Source organism: Embiotoca jacksoni, unplaced genomic scaffold (genome assembly GCF_022577435.1).
Source record: "Embiotoca jacksoni isolate LCO1_2020_lvr unplaced genomic scaffold, fEmbJac1.0.p SCAF_107, whole genome shotgun sequence".
NCBI classification, from domain to species: Eukaryota; Metazoa; Chordata; class Actinopteri; family Embiotocidae; genus Embiotoca; species Embiotoca jacksoni.
This window is the reverse complement of record NW_027185238.1, coordinates 343,071-357,500: the sequence shown is the minus strand read 5'-3', so window position 1 is coordinate 357,500 and position 14,430 is coordinate 343,071. Positions and strand designations below refer to the sequence as shown.

Genomic DNA, 14,430 nt, shown 5'->3' with positions numbered 1-14,430 from the left:
TGGTCGTCCCTGGAGCACACGGAAGTCAGTGAGTCTGAACACAGAGCTCCACGTGGACACGCTAAGACACTAAGACACGCTAAGACGCACTAAGATACACTCACCAGTCTCTCCTCATGCGCTTGTGCTGCGGGCTGATGTGTCGCGGAGGAGAGAAGCGCTCTCTGCGACCTCGATCGTAGTCCCGCCTCCTCTCCCTGCCGCGCTCCCAGTCCCTGGAAAAGGGGCACATGTCTGTCATACGCCACAGTAACACGCTAACATAACACACCACAGTAACACGCTACAGTAACACACCGCAGTAACACACTACAGTAACACACTACTGTAACACACTACTGTAACACGCTACAGTAACACGCCACAGTAACACGCTACAGTAACACACCACAGTAACACACTACTGTAACACACCACAGTAACACACCACAGTAACACACTACTGTAACACACCACAGTAACACGCTACAGTAACACACTACAGTAACACGCTACAGTAACACACCGCAGTAACACACTACAGTAACACACTACTGTAACACACTACTGTAACACGCTACAGTAACACGCCACAGTAACACGCTACAGTAACACACCACAGTAACACACTACTGTAACACACCACAGTAACACGCTACAGTAACACGCTACAGTAACACACCACAGTAACACGCTACAGTAACACACTACAGTAACACGCTACAGTAACACACCACAGTAACACGCTACAGTAACACACCACAGTAACACACCACAGTAACACGCTACAGTAACACACTACAGTAACACGCTACAGTAACACTCCACAGCAACACGCTACAGTAACACACCACAGTAACACACCACAGTAACACGCTACAGTAACACGCTACAGTAACACACTACAGTAACACGCTACAGTAACACACCACAGTAACACGCTACAGTAACACACTACAGTAACACACCACAGTAACACGCTACAGTAACACGCTACAGTAACACACTACAGTAACACGCTACAGTAACACACCACAGTAACACGCTACAGTAACACACTACAGTAACACACCACAGTAACACGCTACAGTAACACGCCACAGTAACACGCTACAGTAACACACTACAGTAACACACTACATTAAAACACCTCGGTAACACGCTACAGTAACAAGCTACAGTAACACACCACAGTAACACGCTACAGTAACACGCCACAGTAACACGCTAGTAACACACCACAGTAACAGTACAGTAACACGCTACAGTAACACGCCACAGTAACACGCCACAGTAACACGCTACAGTAACACGCCACAGTAACACGCTACAGTAACACACCACAGTAACAGTACAGTAACACGCTACAGTAACACGCCACAGTAACACGCCACAGTAACACGCTACAGTAACACACCACAGTAACACCCTACAGTAACACACTACAGTAACATGCTACAGTAACACGCTACAGTAACACACTACATTAAAACACCACGGTAACACGCTACAGTAACACACCACAGTAACACGCTACAGTAACACACCACAGTAACACCCTACAGTAACACACTACAGTAACACGCTACAGTAACACACCACAGTAACACGCTACAGTAACACACCACAGTAACACGCCACAGTAACACGCTACAGTAACACGCCACAGTAACACGCTACAGTAACACACTACAGTAACACACCACGGTAACACGCTACAGTAACACGCTATAGTAACACGCTACAGTAACACATCACAGTAACACGCTACAGTAACACACCACAGTAACAGCACAGTAACACGCTACAGTAACACGCTACAGTAACACACTACATTAAAACACCACGGTAACACGCTACAGTAACACACCACAGTAACACGCTACAGTAACACACCACAGTAACAGTACAGTAACACGCTACAGTAACACGCCACAGTAACACGCTACAGTAACACGCCACTGTAACACACCACAGTAACACGCCACAGTAACACACCACAGTAACACGCTACAATAACACACCACAGTAACACACTACAGTAACACGCTACAGTAACACGCCACAGTAACACACCACAGTAACACGCTACAGTAACACACCACAGTAACACGCTACAATAACACACCACAGTAACACGCTACAGTAACACGCCACAGTAACACGCCACAGTAACACGCTACAGTAACACGCCACAGTAACACGCTACAGTAACACACCACAGTAACACGCTACAATAACACACCACAGTAACACACCACAGTAACACGCCACAGTAACACACCACAGTAACACGCCACAGTAACACACCACAGTAACACGCTACAATAACACACCACAGTAACACGCCACAGTAACACGCCACAGTAACACGCTACAGTAACACACCACAGTAACACGCCACAGTAACACGCTACAGTAACACGCCACAGTAACACGCCACAGTAACACGCCACAGTAACACGCTACAGTAACACGCCACAGTAACACACCACAGTAACACGCTACAATAACACACCACAGTAACACGCCACAGTAACACACCACAGTAACACGCCACAGTAACACGCTACAGTAACACACCACAGTAACACGCCACAGTAACACGCTACAGTAACACACCACAGTAACACGCCACAGTAACACGCCACAGTAACATGCCACAGTAACACGCCACAGTAACACACCACAGTAACACGCCACAGTAACACGCCACAGTAACACGCTACAGTAACACACCACAGTAACACCACAGTAACACGCTACAGTAACACACCACAGTAACACGCCACAGTAACACGCTACAGTAACACACCACAGTAACACACCACAGTAACACGCCACAGTAACACACCATTGTAACACGCTACAGTAACACACCACAGTAATACGCTACAGTAACACACCACAGTAACACGCCACAGTAACACGCCACAGTAACACGCTACAATAACACACCACAGTAACACACCACAGTAACACACCACAGTAACACGCTACAATAACACACCACAGTAACACGCCACAGTAACACACCACAGTAACACACCACAGTAACACGCCACAGTAACACGCCACAGTAACACGCCACAGTAACACGCTACAATAACACACCACAGTAACACACCACAGTAACACGCTACAGTAACACACCACAGTAACACGCTACAATAACACACCACAGTAACACACCACAGTAACACGCCACAGTAACACACCACAGTAACACGCCACAGTAACACGCCACAGTAACACGCCACAGTAACACGCTACAGTAACACGCCACAGTAACACGCCACAGTAACACACCACAGTAACACGCTACAGTAACACGCTACAGTAACACACCACAGTAACACACCACAGTAACACGCTACAATAACACACCACAGTAACACGCTACAATAACACACCACAGTAACACACCACAGTAACACGCCACAGTAACACGCTACAGTAACACGCCACAGTAACACGCCACAGTAACACACCACAGTAACACGCTACAGTAACACGCTACAGTAACACACCACAGTAACACACCACAGTAACACGCTACAGTAACACACCACAGTAACATGCTACAGTAACACACCACAGTAACACACCACAGTAACACGCTACAATAACACACCACAGTAACACGCCACAGTAACACGCTACAGTAACACGCCACAGTAACACGCTACAATAACACACCACAGTAACACGCCACAGTAACACGCTACAATAACACACCACAGTAACACACCACAGTAACACACCACAGTAACACGCCACAGTAACACACCACAGTAACACGCTACAATAACACGCCACAGTAACACGCTACAGTAACACGCCACAGTAACACGCTACAATAACACACCACAGTAACACACCACAGTAACACGCTACAATAACACACCACAGTAACACGCCACAGTAACACGCTACAATAACACACCACAGTAACACACCACAGTAACACACCACAGTAACACGCTACAATAACACACCACAGTAACACACCACAGTAACACGCTACAATAACACACCACAGTAACACACCACAGTAACACGCTACAATAACACACCACAGTAACACGCCACAGTAACACGCTACAGTAACACGCCACAGTAACACGCTACAATAACACACCACAGTAACACGCCACAGTAACACGCTACAATAACACACCACAGTAACACACCACAGTAACACGCTACAATAACACACCACAGTAACACACCACAGTAACACGCTACAATAACACACCACAGTAACACGCCACAGTAACACACCACAGTAACACGCTACAATAACACACCACAGTAACACACCACAGTAACACGCTACAATAACACACCACAGTAACACGCCACAGTAACACACCACAGTAACACACCACAGTAACACGCTACAATAACACACCACAGTAACACACCACAGTAACACGCTACAGTAACACACCACAGTAACACACCACAGTAACACGCTACAATAACACGCCACAGTAACACACCACAGTAACACGCTACAGTAACACGCCACAGTAACACGCTACAATAACACACCACAGTAACACACCACAGTAACACGCTACAATAACACACCACAGTAACACGCCACAGTAACACACCACAGTAACACACCACAGTAACACGCTACAATAACACACCACAGTAACACACCACAGTAACACGCTACAGTAACACACCACAGTAACACACCACAGTAACACGCTACAATAACACGCCACAGTAACACACCACAGTAACACGCTACAGTAACACACCACAGTAACACGCCACAGTAACACGCTACAGTAACACGCCACAGTAACACGCTACAATAACACACCACAGTAACACACCACAGTAACACGCTACAATAACACACCACAGTAACACGCCACAGTAACACACCACAGTAACACACCACAGTAACACACCACAGTAACACGCTACAATAACACACCACAGTAACACACCACAGTAACACGCTACAATAACACACCACAGTAACACGCCACAGTAACACGCTACAGTAACACGCCACAGTAACACGCTACAATAACACACCACAGTAACACGCCACAGTAACACGCTACAATAACACACCACAGTAACACACCACAGTAACACGCTACAATAACACACCACAGTAACACACCACAGTAACACGCTACAATAACACACCACAGTAACACGCCACAGTAACACACCACAGTAACACGCTACAATAACACACCACAGTAACACACCACAGTAACACGCTACAATAACACACCACAGTAACACGCCACAGTAACACACCACAGTAACACACCACAGTAACACGCTACAATAACACACCACAGTAACACACCACAGTAACACGCTACAGTAACACACCACAGTAACACACCACAGTAACACGCTACAATAACACGCCACAGTAACACACCACAGTAACACGCTACAGTAACACGCCACAGTAACACGCTACAATAACACACCACAGTAACACACCACAGTAACACGCTACAATAACACACCACAGTAACACGCCACAGTAACACACCACAGTAACACACCACAGTAACACGCTACAATAACACACCACAGTAACACACCACAGTAACACGCTACAGTAACACACCACAGTAACACACCACAGTAACACGCTACAATAACACGCCACAGTAACACACCACAGTAACACGCTACAGTAACACACCACAGTAACACGCCACAGTAACACGCTACAGTAACACGCCACAGTAACACGCTACAATAACACACCACAGTAACACACCACAGTAACACGCTACAATAACACACCACAGTAACACGCCACAGTAACACACCACAGTAACACACCACAGTAACACGCTACAATAACACACCACAGTAACACACCACAGTAACACGCTACAGTAACACACCACAGTAACACACCACAGTAACACGCTACAATAACACGCCACAGTAACACACCACAGTAACACGCTACAGTAACACACCACAGTAACACACCACAGTAACACGCTACAATAACACACCACAGTAACACACCACAGAAACACGCTACAATAACACACCACAGTAACACACCACAGTAACACGCTACAATAACACACCACAGTAACACACCACAGTAACACACCACAGTAACACGCTACAGTAACACGCCACAGTAACACACCACAGTAACACGCTACAGTAACACACCACAGTAACACACCACAGTAACACGCTACAATAACACACCACAGTAACACACCACAGAAACACGCTACAATAACACACCACAGTAACACACCACAGTAACACACCACAGTAACACGCTACAGTAACACGCTACAATAACACACCACAGTAACACACCACAGAAACACGCTACAATAACACACCACAGTAACACACCACAGTAACACGCTACAATAACACACCACAGTAACACACCACAGTAACACACCACAGTAACACACCACAGTAACACGCTACAATAACACACCACAGTAACACACCACAGAAACACGCTACAATAACACACCACAGTAACACACCACAGTAACACGCTACAATAACACACCACAGTAACACACCACAGTAACACACCACAGTAACACGCTACAATAACACACCACAGTAACACACCACAGTAACACACCACAGTAACACGCTACAGTAACACACCACAGTAACACACCACAGTAACACGCTACAATAACACACCACAGTAACACACCACAGTAACACGCTACAATAACACACCACAGTAACACACCACAGAAACACGCTACAATAACACACCACAGTAACACACCACAGTAACACGCTACAATAACACACCACAGTAACACACCACAGTAACACACCACAGTAACACACCTGGACCTTCATTACTCACCTGTCCGGCCAGTCGTCCCTCCTCCTCTCCTCGCGCTCCCTCGACCGCTCCATGTCGCTCCTCTCTCTCCTGAACTTGTCCCGCCTCCTCCGGTCGAACTCGTCATCGCTGTCTCCCATTGGTCTAAAAGCAAACCAACGTTGTCGTGAACGTCACGACGCTCCGGAGTTATTGATCATCATCGTCACTTCGTGATGGCATCACAGGAAGCTTTAAGAGGTTTCGATCCTCATGAATGAAAACGTTCCTCCATAAATTAAGGTTACACTCGATGGAGCGTTTGGTACACATCACTAGAGTCACAGAAACAGGAAACACGCACTAAATAAAGTAACTACCTAACCTAACCTAACCCTACCTAACCCTAACCTAACCCTACCTAACCCTAACCAAACGCTACCTAACCCTAACCCTAACCTAACCCTACCTAACCCTACCGAACCTAACCCTAACCTAACCGAACCTAACCCTACCTAACCAAACCCTACCTAACCGAACCTAACCCTACCTAACCAAACCCTACCTAACCTAACCCTACCTAACCTAACCGAACCTAACCCTACCTAACCAAACCGAACCTAACCCTACCTAACCTAACCCTACCTAACCAAACCCTACCTAACCTAACCCTACCTAACCTAACCCTACCTAACCTAACCGAACCTAACCAAACCCTACCTAACCTAACCCTACCTAACCTAACCGAACCTAACCCTACCTAACCAAACCGAACCTAACCCTACCTAACCTAACCCTACCTAACCAAACCCTACCTAACCTAACCCTACCTAACCTAACCCTACCTAACCTAACCGAACCTAACCAAACCCTACCTAACCTAACCCTACCTAACCTAACCGAACCTAACCCTACCTAACCAAACCGAACCTAACCCTACCTAACCTAACCCTACCTAACCAAACCCTACCTAACCTAACCCTACCTAACCTAACCCTACCTAACCGAACCTAACCAAACCCTACCTAACCAAACCCTACCTAACCTAACCCTACCTAACCTAACCCTACCTAACCTAACCGAACCTAACCCTACCTAACCAAACCGAACCTAACCCTACCTAACCTAACCCTACCTAACCGAACCTAACCAAACCCTACCTAACCAAACCCTACCTAACCTAACCCTACCTAACCTAACCCTACCTAACCTAACCGAACCTAACCCTACCTAACCTAACCGAACCTAACCCTACCTAACCAAACCGAACCTAACCCTACCTAACCTAACCCTACCTAACCAAACCTAACTACTGATCGTCTACACTCCGGACACGAGAACCAGACAAGCAGCTGGAAAACCTTCCTCCTCCTCCTCCTCCTCCTCTTCCACCTCCTCCTCCACCACCTCCTCCTCCTCCACCTCCACCTCCTCCTCCTCCTCCTCCTCCTGCTCCAGTTTCAGACTTGATGACTTTAAGTTACAGTTAGCAGCTGTTAGCAGTTGGCATTACTGTGGCTAATTAGCATCTGAGCTAGCCTGCTGACAAATGCACAGCTCGCGCGTGTTTTGGCGTCACCTGACGTCATCCTCTAGTCTCGCAGTAAACGGACACCGGCATTAAGTTTACGGTGAGACTTTTACCTGAAACTCCGCCGGTTCAAAACGGAGAAAGAAGCGCGTCAGCTAACGCAACAACACCGCTGTCCCGCCGCCGGCCGAGATCACGATCAAACAACGAGACATCCGGTTGACTCTACTTCCGTTTTGGTTTCAGTTGGCGCCCCCTGGAGGTCAGGCGGGAAACAACACAGTAACAGGCTGGTTCTCCGGTGGAGAAAAGTCACTTCCTGTTCAAACTAATCAATGAAACTGATTGATCAGTCCACCCTCTATAAAGTAAATACCTACCTACCTAAATGTTCCTGCTAGTGTTCAACCACGTTAGCTCTATGTACTTGACATCTAACATGCTTTGATAGATGAACGTGCAGGTTTACATATCTCTGGAGGGTTCCCGTTATCTGATGCTCTTATTTTAGTTCCTCAGTCACTTCCTCTTTCAGTCGCATTTTTTCTTCTTCTCTTGTTGCTTTTGTTCTTTTGACACAATCATAAAGTTTTACAAATCAAACATCAATAAAAAAAAATAAAAAATGTAAATGTCCACGAGATAACGGCCAGTTCACGAATCCCGCCCCCTGTATGTGATGTCACATCAACAGAAACAAACAACATCAATAAATTCGGGTGCGTCAAGTTTAATGTTTTTTTTCTTGGTGAAGATGAAAGAAACAGCAGCCACATTTCAAACTTTATTTAAACGTCTCAGACACGGACGAGGAATATCTGCTGCTGCCGTTAGCGTCAGACTGCTAGCGGGACATCACGAGGCCCTTAACGAGTCTTCTTTGAAACAAGTCAGCGAGAAATAGCAGAAAGTGTTCAGCTGAGTGGGGACGCTAACGTTAGCTCAAACGACTCGTTAAAGTTACCATGAACTGTTTACGGATGGGAATAAGAAGGCACGTGAGGGGGCGGGGCTTGGTGAACGATCTGTTTACTGTTGAAAGAAACGTCCAGTTTCAGACTTCCTGATGTGGAAAATAATTAATGTGGAGCCCGTGATGTCCGGCAGGTCGAAGTCCCGCTCTCGACTTCAGGGTGAAATCCTCTGATTGGCTGGCTTCACGGAGGGGGCGGAGTCAGATGTCTGGAAGAGAAAAATACATTTTATTTTGAGTGTAAAATCCCGTCCAGGGAACTGATTTAACTTAAGTTAAGCTCCCTTAACGTTCCCCTTAATGTTCCCTAATCGTTACCTTCAAGTTCCCCTTAACATTCCCTTAACATTTCCTTCACGTTCCCTCAACATTTCCCTTAACGTTCCCTCAACGTTCCCTCAACATTTCCCTTAACGTTCCCTCAACGTTCCCTCAACGTTCCCTCAACATTTCCCTTAACGTTCCCTCAACGTTCCCTCAACATTTCCCTCAACGTTCCCTCAACATTTCCCTTAACGTTCCCTGAAGCTACCAATCAGAAGCTAACTTCAGTGAAGTCTGTTTGCTATAGCTCCGTGTGGACAAACAGTGTGAAGCGTTTCGGACCCGTTTCCTCGAGCTCGTCCTCGTCCAGAGAACACGGTGGTCAGTCCGTTGTGGGCGGGGACATGTCGGAGGGGGCGTGTCCTGGACTCCCGGAGCTCCGAGAGGAGTTCAGGGTTAGACAGGGACAGACGAGCTGAACGCAGACAAAACAAACACATTTTTAAATGTTGAGTCGATAAAACAGTAACAGTTCACTGTGAACTTCCTGTTTCCTGTCCAGCAGGGGGAGCCGTTCCCAGCATTACAGAGGTTCACCAGGTTAAAACTCACCTTGTCTGCTGCTGCAGGTTGATGAAGAAGTGGAAGAGGAGGGGCTGAGGGGGGAAGAAGAGGAGGGGCTGGAGTCACTGAGGTCACGAGGAGATTGAAGTTTGTTCCGACACTCTGCAGAGAGGAAGACGAGTATGAGGAGGACAGGTAGATATGTGGCTTCAGGACCAGGACCGGTCTTGATGAGACAGACTCTCACCTCTCAGAAACTCTGCTTGCAGCTCCGGAGTCTGCAGAGACAGACGAGGAGACGAAGAGGGGAGGAGCCGAGTCACGGAGGTCACGGAGGTCACCGGTGGTGATGATGAAGGTGTTGATGAAGACTTCATGATGACCGTCGGCGGTGGGAGGAGCTTTCAAAAACTCGTATGAACGAACAGGACTTCAGTGGAAACAACCTGATGAAGTGATGATGTCACAGGTCAGATGTCACATGACATGAGTACAGAACCAGAGTCCAGACCCCGACCCCCCAGAGACCTTGTCTGTACTCACTGTGGAGCTCCTCAGCTGGTCGCGGTGAGACGACGTCCTGCTGACGGGACGAAGTGAGAGCAGCTCCTCCTCCCTGAGAGTGTGTGTGTTATCGTGTGTTACTGTGTGTGTTACTGTGTGTTACTGTGTGTGTTACTGTGTGTTACTATGTGTGTTACTGTGTGTTACTGTGTGTGTTATCGTGTGTTACTGTGTGTGTTACTGTGTGTTACTATGTGTGTTATCGTGTGTTACTGTGTGTGTTACTGTGTGTTACTATGTGTGTTACTGTGTGTTATTGTGTGTTACTGTGTGTTATTGTGTGTTACTGTGTGTGTTATTGTGTGTGTTATTGTGTGTGTTATTGTGTTACTGTGTGTTATTGTGTGTGTTATCGTGTGTTACTGTGTGTGTTATTGTGTGTTACTGTGTGTTATTGTGTGTTACTGTGTGTGTTACTGTGTGTGTTACGGTGTGTGTGTGAAGGGAAAACTTCATCCATGTGAAACACACGACTCAAAAGTCTACATTAATTATTTACTATTTTATGACACTGTTACCATGGATACCAGGAGTCAGCTGGACTTTCAACCCCCCCTCCCCCCACTACACACACATTTCCTGCTGACTCAAACATTGAAATTAGATTTTTGTCCCAACAAGTAACAAACACACAATCTTTCTGTAGTTGTGAGGACACTTGTTGCCCCGCCCCTCACCTGAACCTAAACCTGATCCTGGAACTGGGTCTGGACCCTGGAACAGTACTTTAAAGTCTTGAGGACCTGAATGTCCTCATTAGTATGGTTTTAACCAAAACTGGTCCTCACACTGAGACAAAGACACTTTGAATCATTTAACCCCTGGACAGGCCACGCCCCCTTCACTAAGCTCTGATTTATTGATTGCAGCCACAGACTGAATATAGAAGTGTTCGTAGCTTCTGTAGTCATTAAAGTTGGGTAAAAATAATAAATAGACAACGAGATCATTTAAAACATGAATGAAGAACATTTAATGAAACTCTGAAGAACATCTGGAACATCAGGAGACAGAAGGTCTGAGGGTCCCTGAGCCTGCCGTGACATCACCGCTGAGGTCACACAGGTCAGAACCTCAGACTGTTTCTAAAAGAGTTCGTAGCTTCAGGTCTGTAAAATGGTTCTGATCCAGAAGTGTCTTCAGCTACAATACCAGCGAGTGCCACTAGAGGTCGGCTCCAAAAAGCCTCCGGCTCCATAGACTCCCATTCAACTTCTCTCATCAAATCCAAAGTGAATAAAATGTGTCCATCAGTTATCTCGGTGTTGTTAGCTAAAGTCACTCCTTCTTATTAGTTTTCTGGAGGTCCATCTGAAAATAATCCCTCATTCATTAGAAAAGAAGATTCAAGAAGACCTGTTTTTGGGGGCGTGTCTGTTTGATTGACAGGCCTGTGGTGCAGTCAGGTTACAGCTATCGGTGGGCGGGACGTAGTATCGTCAGGTTTCCGATCAGATCGGTCAGATCCACCGCTGGCTCCTCCCCCAGCTCGTCCAAATATGGTCACTTCCTGTTCCAAACTAACAAGATGGTGACGGACAGAATCTGAACTGGAGGATTCATAACGTTCACAAACCAACGATGACATCACTGATGGTCGATGACATCACTGATGGTTGATGACATCACTGATGGTTGTCAGAACTCAGTCTGTGAAAATGTTCAGAACAGCAAGCCACGCCTCCGTCACCATGGGGACGAGTCCGTTAGAGCGTCCACTTCAAACACCTGCAGACACACAGGAGATCCGAGCTCTGATTGGATAAAACTCCAAACTCTTATTTTGGCAGGTTGTTTTCAGCAACAGTTTCCTGGCTCTGAATGTGTGTGTGTGTGTGTGTACGTGTGTGTGTGTGTGTGTGTGTGTGTGTGTACCTGGTCTCCCTGTGTGTACACAGACACCTGCTGCTGCAGTAGCGCCCCCCACAGGTGGTACAGGTGTAGTGTGACGGGAAGCCGCAGACACAGCAGAAGTGACGGGGGGGCAGCGAGGAGGGCGGGGCCGCCGCCGACAGGTAGTTTGGCTCCGCCTTGTCCGACAGGTTCTACCAATTAGAGAGGAGAGGAGGGGTCAGCTGACAGCTGGCTCTCGGCCAATGAGAGAGCAGCGGGGACTCACCTCCTCCTCCAGCAGTGTGGTGAAGTTCTTCCTGAAGCGCTGCTTGAAGTGGTCGCCCCTCGTCTTCCTCCTCTTCTTCTCTGGACGCACAGAACAACACAAGAAGAAGAAACTGAATGCTCAACTGTCCAACACACGAGGACACGGATGGACACAACCTGCCTGTCTGTCTTACCTGGTTCTTCTGTCTCATTGAAAGCTGGTAAGCGGGCAGTAGGACCTGGGGGAGGGAGGGAGGACAGAGGGTCGTCCTGGAAACACACAACAACAACAATAATAATAAACAGGAAGCAGCTTCTACTTCCAGTAAAGAGCCAATCAGAGACGATGTGTCTCACCTGGAAGTTGTCTTTCTCCAGAGCCTCCAGCTGACGGGTCAGTCTCCTCTGACGGGTCGCCTCATCCAGAACCCGGCGCTGGCCGGCCTCCACCCGGGCTGACACAGACGGGTAGAGGGACAGACAGACAGACAGATACAGGAACAGACAGGTAGAGGGACAGACAGGCAGAGGGACGGACAGACAGATACAGGGACAGACAGACAGGTAGAGGGACAGACAGACAGGCTTTTCCATCAGTCTGTTTTCCTGTATTTGTAGTTTTGAATGTTGCCTTCGACTCGCACCAAAGTCCACTATAAAAACTGGCAATTTAACATTCCTCTAGTGTTTACTTCTGGTCTAAAACAACCTTAAACATTCTTCAAGACTCGTCTGGAAGTAAAGTTGAATTCGGCCGCCCGCTGGAGCCGCTAACATCCCATAGTTCAGGGAAACATCCAGAGTCCATCCAGCTGAAATAAACCGCCATCCTTCTTCTCAAATTCGGGTTTATTAAATAAGTGTTCTATTTGTGCTCAACATTTCAATGCCGAATAGTCTGCAGCTATATTTAAATTAGCACCATGTAACCCTGATATGAAAAACAACATTCATGAGACAAAACATCTGGGTTGTTTCCTCCGTTGACCGCACGAGCTCGGACAATAAAAACCGGCGCCAAAAGCGGGTTCACAACCCTAACCCTAACCTAACCCAACCTAACCTAACCTAACCTAACCTAACCCAACCTAACTTAACCTAACCCTAACTCTAACCCAACCTAACCTAACCTAACTTAACCTAACCTTAACTCTAACCCAACCTAACCTAACCCAACCTAACCTAACCTAACCCAACCTAACCCAACCTAACCTAACCTAACCTAAACCCGAACTCTAACCCTTCTTCACTTAATAATCTGGAGACTTCGGTGACCTGAAGCAAACACGGCTTCTCCAATAATTCGGTTAAAATGAACGAAACTCACCGGAGCTTTTCTTCTCCAGCACCATGTTGTCTCGGGTTGTCTGTACAGCGGCCGCACGGGTCCAAACCAAAGCAGACAAAACGCGTTTTCCCTCCAACGGCTCGTTCCGTCCAGGAAGACACGAAGTCTGTGTTTCTGTTGGGACCTTTCACTGCTGTGGTTTTCGCTACGGCAACCCGCAAGGGAACCTCCGCGGCGTTTATCTGAGCGCGTTTCTCCTGTCTGTTGCCCCCTGGTGGTGAAATGATACCCAAAAGAAGCTGAAAATACGTTTTTAACTAGTTTCCGAAAAT

The 14,430-nt window shown here is 47.1% G+C and overlaps 3 protein-coding genes across 5 annotated transcripts in view; all 3 read right to left on the bottom strand.

Moving 5' to 3' along the window:
* The window catches only part of LOC138215256 (serrate RNA effector molecule homolog), a 14,250-nt gene extending 5,697 nt beyond the window's left edge, over positions 1-8,553 (bottom strand). Inside the window, exons 1-4 of the mRNA XM_069177323.1 lie at positions 8,459-8,553; positions 6,857-6,979; positions 105-215; positions 1-9 (exon numbers count right to left, since the gene is read on the bottom strand). The exon at positions 1-9 is cut by the window's left edge and continues 132 nt beyond it. Coding sequence (XP_069033424.1) covers positions 1-9; positions 105-215; positions 6,857-6,975 — 239 coding nt within the window. The 5' untranslated portion in view covers positions 6,976-6,979; positions 8,459-8,553. The remainder of the gene's footprint in view (positions 10-104; positions 216-6,856; positions 6,980-8,458) is intronic.
* A 506-nt stretch (positions 8,554-9,059) lies between these two features.
* On the bottom strand, positions 9,060-11,134 carry LOC138215099 (mucin-2-like). 2 transcript variants are annotated; one of them, XM_069177089.1, is made up of 5 exons: positions 10,690-11,134; positions 10,394-10,592; positions 10,195-10,308; positions 9,925-10,057; positions 9,060-9,527 (listed from the first exon to the last, which is right to left on the bottom strand). In XM_069177089.1, exons 2-5 carry the CDS (start codon positions 10,521-10,523, stop codon positions 9,503-9,505), a joined length of 402 nt encoding a protein of 133 aa, XP_069033190.1. In that variant the 5' UTR covers positions 10,524-10,592; positions 10,690-11,134; the 3' UTR covers positions 9,060-9,502. The 2 variants fall into 2 exon arrangements, with proteins under 2 accessions (XP_069033190.1, XP_069033200.1); XM_069177099.1 differs by lacking the exon at positions 10,690-11,134 and having other exon boundaries at positions 10,394-10,674.
* A 525-nt stretch (positions 11,135-11,659) lies between these two features.
* znhit1 (zinc finger, HIT-type containing 1) lies at positions 11,660-14,418 on the bottom strand. 2 transcript variants are annotated; one of them, XM_069177312.1, is made up of 6 exons: positions 14,138-14,418; positions 13,168-13,265; positions 13,005-13,080; positions 12,830-12,909; positions 12,586-12,755; positions 11,660-12,438 (listed from the first exon to the last, which is right to left on the bottom strand). In XM_069177312.1, the coding sequence occupies exons 1-6, from the start codon at positions 14,160-14,162 to the stop codon at positions 12,417-12,419; spliced, it is 471 nt and encodes a 156-aa protein (XP_069033413.1). In that variant the 5' UTR covers positions 14,163-14,418; the 3' UTR covers positions 11,660-12,416. The 2 variants fall into 2 exon arrangements, with proteins under 2 accessions (XP_069033413.1, XP_069033405.1); XM_069177304.1 differs by lacking the exon at positions 14,138-14,418 and having other exon boundaries at positions 13,168-14,126.
* Positions 14,419-14,430: the final 12 nt, after the last annotated feature.